Source organism: Myotis lucifugus, unplaced genomic scaffold, assembly GCF_000147115.1.
Source record: "Myotis lucifugus unplaced genomic scaffold, Myoluc2.0 scaffold_351, whole genome shotgun sequence".
In the NCBI taxonomy this organism is placed as follows: Eukaryota; Metazoa; Chordata; class Mammalia; order Chiroptera; family Vespertilionidae; genus Myotis; species Myotis lucifugus.
Genome location: NW_005871399.1, coordinates 423,080 through 432,861, shown reverse-complemented (window position 1 = coordinate 432,861; position 9,782 = coordinate 423,080). Strand labels below are relative to the sequence as shown.

Sequence of the window (9,782 nt, the reverse complement as noted above, 5' to 3'; positions counted from 1 at the left end):
AATGATGTTAAAAATGCTCAACAGGCCGTAGCCGGTTTGGCTCAGTGGATAGAGCGTCAGCCTGCGGACTGAAAGGTCCCAGGTTCGATTCCGGTCAAGGGCATGTACCTTGGTTGCAGGCACATCCCCAGTGGGGGTTGTGCAGGAGGCAGCTGATAGATGTTTCTCTCTCATCGATGTTTCTAACTCTCTATTCCTCTCCCTTCCTCTCTGTAAAAAATCAATAAAATATATTAAAAAAAAATGCTCAACAGTTATGAAAAAAGATATAGTAACTATGAAAAAAGAACAGTCTGAGATAAAGAATGACATAACACAAAGAACACATTGGTAGGAATACACAGCAGATTAGGGGAAGCTGAGGATTGAATCAGTGAATTAGAAGACAGAGTTGAAAATATCACTCAATTAGAGAACCAAAAAGAAAGAACAATTAAAAAATAGGGCGACAGCTTAAGGGAGCTGTGGGACAATGTGAAACGTAACAGTATTAGAATAGTACGTGTGCCAGAAGAGGCAGAAATAAAGAAAGGAATAGAGGTGTTTGAAGAAATAATGATAGAAAACTTCCCTAGCCTGGTAAAGGAAAAAATCACACAGTGCAGGAGGCACAGAGAACCCCAAATAAGAAGAACCCAAACAGACTTACACCCAGACACATCATAATTAAAATGCCAAAAATTAAAGACAAAGAGAGAATCTTAAAGGCAGCAAGAGGAAACTGTTACATACAAAGGAGTTCCCATAAGGCTGACACCTGATTTCTCATCAGAAACTCTACAGGTCAGAAGGGAATGGCATGAAGTACTCAAGGTAAGCAAGGATCTGAGACCGGCAAGACTATCATTCAAAATAGACAGTCAAATAAAGAACTTCCCAGACAAAAAAAGGCTAAAGGAGTTCATCACCACCAAGCCAGCATTATAAGAAATGCTAAAGGGAATGCTGTAAGAGATTGCTGAGAAGAAACAGAGAGAAACCTAGCCATACAGAATTAAAATGGATATAAATAAGTACCGCTCAATAATAACCCTACATGTAAGTGGATTAAATGCTCCAATCAAAAGCTGTAGGGTAGCTGAAAGGATAAAAAAAAAACATGACCCAACTATATGCTATCTACAAGAGACCCACCTCAAAACAAAAGACACACACAAGATGAAAGTGAAGAGATGGAAAAAAAATTTCCATGCAAATGGAAAAGAAAAAAAAAGCTGGAGTAGCAATACTTATATCCGACAAAATAGACTTTAAAAGAAATCATGCTAAGCAAAATAAGCAAGTTGGAGAAAGATAAATATCATACAATCTCACTCAGTTGTGGAATATAATGAACAACATAAACTGATGAACAAAATTAGTACCAGAGTCATAGAAGCATGGAACAGACTGTACAACCTATGAGGGAAGGCGGGGGTGATGGGGTAAGAGATCAACCAAAGGACTTGCATGCATACATATGAGCAAAACCAATGGACACAGATAATAGGGGGGCTGAGGGCTTGTGCTTGGGGGAGGTGGTGGTGGGGGAGAGGTCAATAAGGGGAAAAAAGAGACTCATGTAATACTTTAAACAGTAAAGAATTAAAAAAAATATAGAGCCAGAGGGGGGGAAAATATTCTAGAAGTAATCCTGTTATTTGCAGATTTTTAATATTTCCTACAACTTTTGGGATACCATACTATGTTAGTACAGTGTTGGTAATATTATTAAACTTAAAATCCTTTTAATCTTGAAATATTAATGTTTATTGCATGTAACATCATATTTAAAATTGTTTATCTTGAAGTATTGTTTATTGCATGTAACATTATTATATTTAAGATCGTTTTTCTTGAAATAAAAAAAGACTTAAAAAAAGAAACACTTGGACAACAAAATTACAGAGAAAAACAGTAAACTTTAAATAAAATTTAATGATAAATACATATCGATAGAAATAATTAAATTCTTGTATGAAGGCAGCATCCAAGGAATCTCTTCATTTTCATGGCTCCCAGCCCTTCCCTCCGGGCTGATGGGGCAACTTGAGACCCACCAAGCCAGCTGCCTCCTCCACTGAGCGCTCACCCTTCCCATGAAATTCCTGATGAAGGGCCACATGTTCACGGACACTACGGAGGAGGCAGAGATAGGTGGCAGCTTGGAAATGAAGCTCATGTTGGGCTCTGCACAGCTTCTCACTGGTGACCTAGAGAAGTAGCAAAGTCAGATACTTTATCAACAGCCCAGCTAAAGGCCAAAGAGTAAGATATAATAAACATTCTCTAGAATGAAGGAAAATTGCAGAGAGGAAATAGAAACCTGTATTTGTGTATACTTAATAGATATATAGTGGAACTCTATAATTGTGATGATTAGGAAAGCTGACCTCCAGTTCACTGACTAGTTTTACACCAGGTGGCTCAGTTGGTTAGAGCAACGTCCCAATATGCCAACGTGTCAGGTTCCATGCCGTGAGGGCATATACAAGAAGCAAGCAATGACTGCATAAGTGGAAAAACAAATTGATTTCTGTCTCTCTTTCTAAAATCAACAAATAAAACTTTATTTTAAAGGTGGGAAGAAAAAAAGTGTTTTACAAAGTTTCACTGGGATGTTTCATTGAGTGACTGCACATTTTAGAAGAAAGTCATCTAGTTTCAATTCTCTCATTTTACAAATAAGAAAACGAAAGCCCAGAGAGGCTGGGTGGTTGGTTAATGGCAGAGGTGGGTAATTATAATCAGGTCATGATCATTAATATCACTTCAGAAATATAATGTAGAACTTTCTCCCCTTCAAACCAATGAAGGGCTGCTTCTTATGACTGTGGACTTCGGTTAATGTGGAATATGCCTTTCATTTCAATGAAAACTTAAAACTTATTTTGTCTGTAAAATAATAGCTTTGTCCTCAATAGTAACAAAATGGTTTTGCATATAAAATATGCACATATTCATATTACTTGTACTCTCACAATTTACTTATCCACCTGAAAAATCTGGATTTTGATAACCTTAAGAAGCTGGAGACTTCATAGCCATTCTGAAGTTCTCTAAACCCTGTTTCTTCTTCATCATAATTTCCAGATGAAGGAAATTATTTCACTGTTCTTTACTTGACTAGTTTTGAGGTTGTGAGAAAGGGGCAGGAAGGTAGAGATGCAGATGTGTACATAGCCTCAAATGACTTAAGGAGCCCTGTCCAGTGTCCATTAATCTCTGGCACCACTGCCTACAGAATCCCCTTTATTTAACCTTTATTTAAATACCTAGGGTTGGAATCTGAAAACTAGAGTGTGGCTTAAGATCTTCAGATCACATATGGAAAAATGCTACTCATAAGCTGCTCAAAAAGGCAAAATTCATCTGCTTCAATAAACTTAATTTTTTTTTTTTTTTTAGAGTGGGAGGGAGAGAGAAACATCAATGTGAAAGAGATAGATTGATCAGTTGCCTCCCGTATCTGCCCTGACTGGGGATTGAACCCTCAACCTAGGTATGTGTCCTGGCTGGGAATCAAACCCGACACCTTCCGGTGCACGGGCTGACAGTCCAACCAACTGAGCCACACTGGCCAGGGCAATCAATTAAAAAAAATTTTTTTATAATTAAAAATTTGAGATTAATACCATGTCAAAAATCAGCAAAGGGTAATACCCACGTGTATAAACCTAAATTAATAGGATTTGAAACAAGAATTATATGTTAGCCGAGGCCGGTTTGGCTCAGTGGATGGAGCGTCGGCTTGCGGACTGAGGGGTCCCGGGTTCGATTCCAGTCAAGGGCATGTGCCTGGGTTGCGGGCACATCCCCAGTGGGAGGTGTGCAGGAGGCAGCTGATCGATGTTTCTCTCTCATCGATGTTTCTGGCTCTCTGTCTCTCTCCCTTCCTCTCGGTGGAAGATCAATGGAATATATTTTAAAAAAAAAAGAAAGAAAAAAAGAATTATATGTTAGTAAAGGACAGTGGTTCTCAACCTTCCTAATGCCGAGACCCTTTAATACAGTTCCTCATGTTGTGGTGACCCCCAACCATAAAATTATTTTCGTTGCTACTTCATAACTGTAATTTTGCTACTGTTATGAATCATAATGTAAATATCTGATATGCAGGATGCATTTTCATTGTTACAAAATGAACATAATTAAAGCATAGTGATTAATCACAAAAACAATATGTAATTATGTATGTGTTTTCCGATGGCCTTAGGCGACCCCTGTGAAAGGGTCATTCGACCCCCCAAAGGGGTCGCGACCCACAGGTTGAGAACCACTGGTATAGGACAAGAGAATACTGACCTTGATTTAGGCCTTAATCATAAGGAGTCTGAAGACAAGGGTCAATCAAAATGTAACAGTATGCCTTGCCAGTGTGTTTCAGTGGACAGTGTTGGCCCTCCTACGGAAGGTTTCCGAGTTCGAATCCCAGGGAAGGGCATGTACCTGGGCTGCAGGTTCAATCATCAGGAGGCAACTAGTTAATGTATCTCTCTCACATTCATCATTCGCTCTCTCTCCAATGCCCTGCCTCCCATCCTTCCACTCTTTTTAAAAAATCAATCCCCAGGTGAGGGTTAAAAAAAAAAGAATATAACAGTAAATGAATCATGAGAGAGACCAAAAGAGCCCGGCCGGCGTGGGTCAGTGGTTGAGCGTGGACCTATGAACCAGGTCAGAGCACATGCCGGGTTAGGGGTTGCAGGCTCCATCACAGTGGGTGCAGGGGGCAGCAGATCAATGATTCTCTTGTCAGTTCCTAATATTATGACCTTTGAACAATTAGCTAAATGTTAGTTCTGACATTTTGCATTCTAACTCCCATGGCTCAGAAATTCAATATTTAGATTAATGATCTCCAGTTTCCCACATTGTTCAAAGGACGGCAAGTTTCCTTCCACAGAGCCAAACGGACTCCAATTTATTATTTCTGAGATAGGCTGCAATCTCTCTCCAAGCCAGACCCTGACTTCAAAGGCGTTCACTAATGGACTCTCGTTTGGGAAGTAGGGAACCTACATTTTAGTTCTCATACGTGTCCTTGGAAGGGTCACTGTCCCCGAGTCTCAGCTGCCCCATTTGAAAAATAAAACTATCTTTCATCGCTCTTGCCCAAGGGTGATATGGAGTATGGATTTCACAAAGGGATTTCTCAAGTATGTTTTCCCACATGTTCCTATTTATCAGCTATGGAAGGACAACATGTATCTGGACATACATGGCGCTCACGTCACAACTGACAGTGCAACCTCATTACAAGTTCCTGGTTCCGTTCCACGAGGCGCCACCCGTTCGGAGCAGGGGATACAACGTCAGGTAGACAGTTCCCGATCCCCAGGAAGCTCCCAATATTTCATGTCCTATTACAGTTTCTCTTTCTGCCTCAAAACTTGTTTCTGAGAATCGCTTCACCGGGGACAGGGCAGGAAATGAAGAGATGCAGCGGCGGCGGGGGACCCCACCCGCCCCAGGGCGTCCACCTCTTCCCTTTCCCTCTGACTCTCTCCTTCATTCTGCAAATGCGGCCAATGAAACCCTCGGGGCCGGCTCCACCCCGGCGACTGCGCCCCCCGGTCCGGGCCAGGCTCGGGGCTGAGGCCGTGGACCCGAGCCTAGACAGGTGGAGCGGGGCCTTTTGGGCCGGAACCGGCGCTGGGTGGAGGGTCGGCCTCAGAAACGCAGGCGCTCAGGCCCGGCGCTCCCGCCCACCCCGGGGAAGGGACGCTGGAGCACGCGGACTCGGGCCTCCGTACCCGATGTGCTCGGAAAGCCTTCACGAGGTACCGATAGGCTTCGGTGTCGCGATAGGGTCGGCCGGTGCCGGCGCTCATGTAGCGCAACTCCCGGAGAAGGCCTCGCAGGGTGCGCGCCGGCGGCCCGAGCGCCGCCATGTTCCCGTCCTCGGAGCCCGGTGCCCCACGACCCCTTCGCCCCCAGGCCCCGCCGCTGAATGGTACGGTCGAACCCAGCCTGCTCCTCTCCCCGACGGCTCAACAGTGGGACGGCTCACTTCCCTTCTGCGGAGCCTCATGAGTCGAACGCCGAGCGGCGCCCTGAGGCGTTAAGGGAAAAGCAGCGGAAAGCCGAGCCGCGGCCGGGCCGGGCCGGGCCGGGGAGAAGGAAGGCCCTTGCTGACGGCGCCACTGGAAATGCCGTTCGCTTAACCGACCTTTCCAGCCTCGAGAGAGAGAGAGCCTGGCGCGAATGGGTGTTGATTTGAAACAGAACACGCTGAGAAGACGTTATTTCTAGCGGGGACAACAAAATTCAACGTATTGACTTCCCAAAATCGGAGGAGGAAAATGGAGTATGCTGACTCTCGTAAACTGTAACCTAACACCTAGGGAAACCACACAAACATGTCTTATTTATAAAAAGTAAAATTAAGTTAGCGTATTTCACTACAGTTGCTTAAGAAGGGAAAAACAAAAAAAGCCTCACCACCCCAGATGGGACTCGAACCCACAATCCCTGGCTTAGGAGGCCAATGCCTTATCCATTAGGCCACTGGGGCTTCTGTGAACGATGGCCTGAAACAACGTCTTCAATTTTTTTTCCTTTCGTACGTCACCCTCCCTGATGTTCCTTTTGAGCCTATCCTGGGAGACCACACCTAGCATCAGTATGAGGGCCGAGGCATGCCGGGAGTTGTAGTTAAGAGAACAAAAGGCTGCGTTACAGCTCCAAAGGCTTTACCCTCCAAACGGCACCGTCGCGCCCAGCGGAGACCGGGCGCGCGCACGGCCGGGCAGACGCGTTTCCCGCGGGGTGGTCCCCGCGCCTGCGCAGAAGCAGACTTGCGACGTTGCGGAGCCGGGCGCGCAGGACACACTGGCCGAGTCTCCGTGAATCGCCCTTTTAGCCTCTGCTCCGTAGGGTCCGTACCGGAAACAGCCGGCCCCTTCCGGTGCCAAGGCTTCCCAGACTGACTTTGCGTCTAGCCGACCGTTAGGTGGCGCGCGCCGCGGTCACTGTTTGTTTCCGGTTGAAGGGCTGAGGCCATTTCCGCAGGGCCCGTGGCGGCTTGGGATGTGCGCCTTGGGTCTTCCGATTTGGCGGTTCAGGGATAGACATGGGAGGGCGGGCAGCATTAGGAATGTGTTACCTAGAAATGGTCGGGAGTTAGTTCATTTTTCTGGGTCTGTTGCTCATTGTTTAACTCGGACAAGCCGCTTCTCTGGGACACAGCGGTCTTGACCACAGTCTCAGCGGCTCCCCGCGGCCTCTGCGTGTCCCGACTCCGGGACCTGCCTGAACCGAGCCTTGTTTCAGCCTCATCGCTCACTGCTCCCTCTCACCCTCCGCTCCAGGTGTCAGGACTGATGGTTTTCTTCGCCACCGTGTTATTCTTTCTGCCTGAAACTTAACTGTTGTATTTATCTTCCTGTTTACCTTGCGGGCCTCAAGTTTCTTCGGGAAGTTTAGGGCAGACCCTTCTCCAGGCCCTCGCAGGCAGTGTGGCGAGGTTAAAATGACTCACTGCACCTCTCCGGGCTCCTCTGGGTGACCTCTGTGACTTTATTTACTTACAGCAGGTTACCCATGGGTCAGCTCCATCATCCCCGCATGAACCAATTGCCACTCTTCGGGCCAGAAATGCCCACTCGACCAGGGCTCCCCAGGTCCCTGTCAGGGTCCCTTTCCTATTTTGGCTGCAATCCTGACACTTCCAGGATTAATAGAGGAGGAAACTGGTGTGACAATATGAATGAATGACTCTCTCCCTGTTAAACACATAAAATATTCATTTTGTCAACCTGTAATTCACAAGTTTCTGATTTTAAAAGGCAAATATGCATGCAGGAGAGGTTAGGGAGAATGCTATCATTTATCCTCAATATAAAATTGTTTATAATGAGGCAATCAGTAATTTTTTAAAAATATATATTTATTGATTTCAGAGAGGAAGGGAGAGGGAGAGAGAGATAGAAACACCAATGATGAGAATCATTGATTGGCTGCCTCCTGCAAGCACCACACTGGGGATCAAGCCCACAACCCAGGCATGGGCCTTGATCGGGAATTGAACCGTGACCTCTCTGTTCATAGGTTAACACTGAGCCACACTGGCTGGGCACTAAGAAAAAATTTTGAATTCCTTTTTACTGTGCTACCAAGAGACACTTCTTCCACCCTAAGCCATCCTCACACTAAAAGTAGGTAATCATAAAATGTTAGCTCTAAAAATAATTTTTTAAAAAAAGTTGCCTCTAGCCCGGCCAGTGTGGCTCAGTGGCTGAGCATCCACCTATGAACCAGGAGGTCATGGGTTCAATTTCCAACCCCGTCAGGGCACATGCCTGGGTTTTGGGCTTAATCCCCAGTAGGGGGCATGCAGGAGGTAGTCAGTCAATGATTCTCTCTCATCATTGATGTTTCTATCTCTCCCTCTCCCTTCCTCTCTGATATCAATAAAAATATTTAATAATAAAAAGTTAGCTCTTATGTAGTCATGAGCTGCCATAGATGCCGCCCTCCCAAAAGTCGTGTGTGTGTGTGTGTGTGTGTGTGTGTGTGTGTGTGTGTTGTTCCTTATATCAAGAGGAAATGCTTATTTCCCATCCCACGTATCCCTCCCCTTTTTGAATCTCAGGCAAGCCTTGTGACTAGCTTTGACCAATAGAATGTAGCAGAAGTGACATTCTGGGACTTCTATGGAATCCCAGGCCTTGAAACCGGCAACTTTCACTTCCCGCTTCTTATCTAGTTACCATGCTGGGAAAGCCTCAAGGCAGGTGAGGAAGTACTAAGACGGCCCAGCTCAGCCTCAGCTGACAGCACTAATGACCCACTATGTGACTGAGCCATCTTGAATGTCCCAATCTAGAGGCACCAGATGACTACTGTCTCAATCAACATCATATGGAGCAGAGAACTGCCCACCTAAACCCAGTCAATCCAAAGAAACATTGAAGATAACAAAATGGCAGTTGTTTAGAAATAATTCCACTATGTTTTGATTACTGTGCAGCAATCAGAAAACAAATCAGTCTGAAAAGTTTCTTAGAGACAATTTAGCTGAAGTTTTAAGTTTTGCAGCTTTAGAAAATCTTTAAATTCCTAGTACAGGGCTACGCATTCAAACTCTACAGCTGGGACCCGGCAGGTAATAAACTGAATCAGGCCGTGAATTCCCACCTCCTCCAAAGGAGCTAGCCAGTGGTTCTCAACCTTCCTAATGCCGCGACCCTTTAATACAGTTCCTCATGTTGTGGTGACCCCAGTTTCATTGTTACAAATTGAACATAATTAAAGCATAGTGATTAATCACAAAAACAATATGTAATTATATATGTGTTTTCCGATGGTCTTAGGCGACCCCTGTGAAAGGGTCGTTCGACCCCCAGGTTGAGAACCGCTGAAGACAATTCAACACAATCTCATTGTTGCAAAGTAGGAATGTCAAGCCAGTGCTGCTGATTTTTTTTTATTTTATTGTTGTTTTTTTCTTTAAAATATGGAACACTTCTCAAATTTGCGTGTCATCCTTGCTCAGGGGCCATGCTAATCTTCTCTGTATCATTCCGATTTTAGTATATGTGCTGCCGAAGCACAGAGCTTCTGATTTTTTAAAGAGAAGTTATAAATCTAGAATTTTTATGAAATGCCATAACTTAAGTGTTAGCAGCCAGTTAAACACAACACTATTTGTCAAAACACTTCTGGTTGCAAGTGTGCGAACTATGTCCCAGGGCATTTTACAGGTAATGTTTCATTTGATCTCACCACAATCCTATGAGGTAGTACTCTGATTTTACCAACTTACAAATGTGGGAAAAATCTCAGAGCAGTTTCATGAT

The 9,782-nt window shown here is 44.8% G+C and overlaps 1 protein-coding gene and 2 non-coding genes across 3 annotated transcripts; all 3 read right to left on the bottom strand.

The window, feature by feature from the left end:
* Positions 1–1,881: 1,881 nt before the first annotated feature.
* Positions 1,882–5,941, bottom strand: FMC1 (formation of mitochondrial complex V assembly factor 1 homolog). The gene is made up of 2 exons (XM_006101346.3): positions 5,736–5,941; positions 1,882–2,192 (listed from the first exon to the last, which is right to left on the bottom strand). The coding sequence occupies exons 1-2, from the start codon at positions 5,871–5,873 to the stop codon at positions 1,989–1,991; spliced, it is 342 nt and encodes a 113-aa protein (XP_006101408.1). The 5' UTR covers positions 5,874–5,941; the 3' UTR covers positions 1,882–1,988.
* Positions 5,942–6,423: 482 nt separating this feature from the next.
* TRNAR-CCU lies at positions 6,424–6,496 on the bottom strand. Its single transcript has one exon. It is a non-coding gene; the product is annotated as a tRNA-Arg (tRNA).
* Positions 6,497–9,433: 2,937 nt separating this feature from the next.
* Positions 9,434–9,536, bottom strand: LOC111828392. Its single transcript, XR_002832262.1, has one exon. It is a non-coding gene; the product is annotated as a U6 spliceosomal RNA (small nuclear RNA).
* Positions 9,537–9,782: the final 246 nt, after the last annotated feature.

Bases quoted from the DNA above. Each gene is read 5' to 3' on its own strand.
- FMC1 (XM_006101346.3), bottom strand. From the start codon at position 5,873: ATGGCGGCGCTCGGGCCGCCGGCGCGCACCCTGCGAGGCCTTCTCCGG. The intron at 2,193-5,735 runs GTACGGAGGCCC...CTACTTCTCTAG, and splicing joins AGGCTTTCCGAGCACATCGG to GTCACCAGTGAGAAGCTGTG.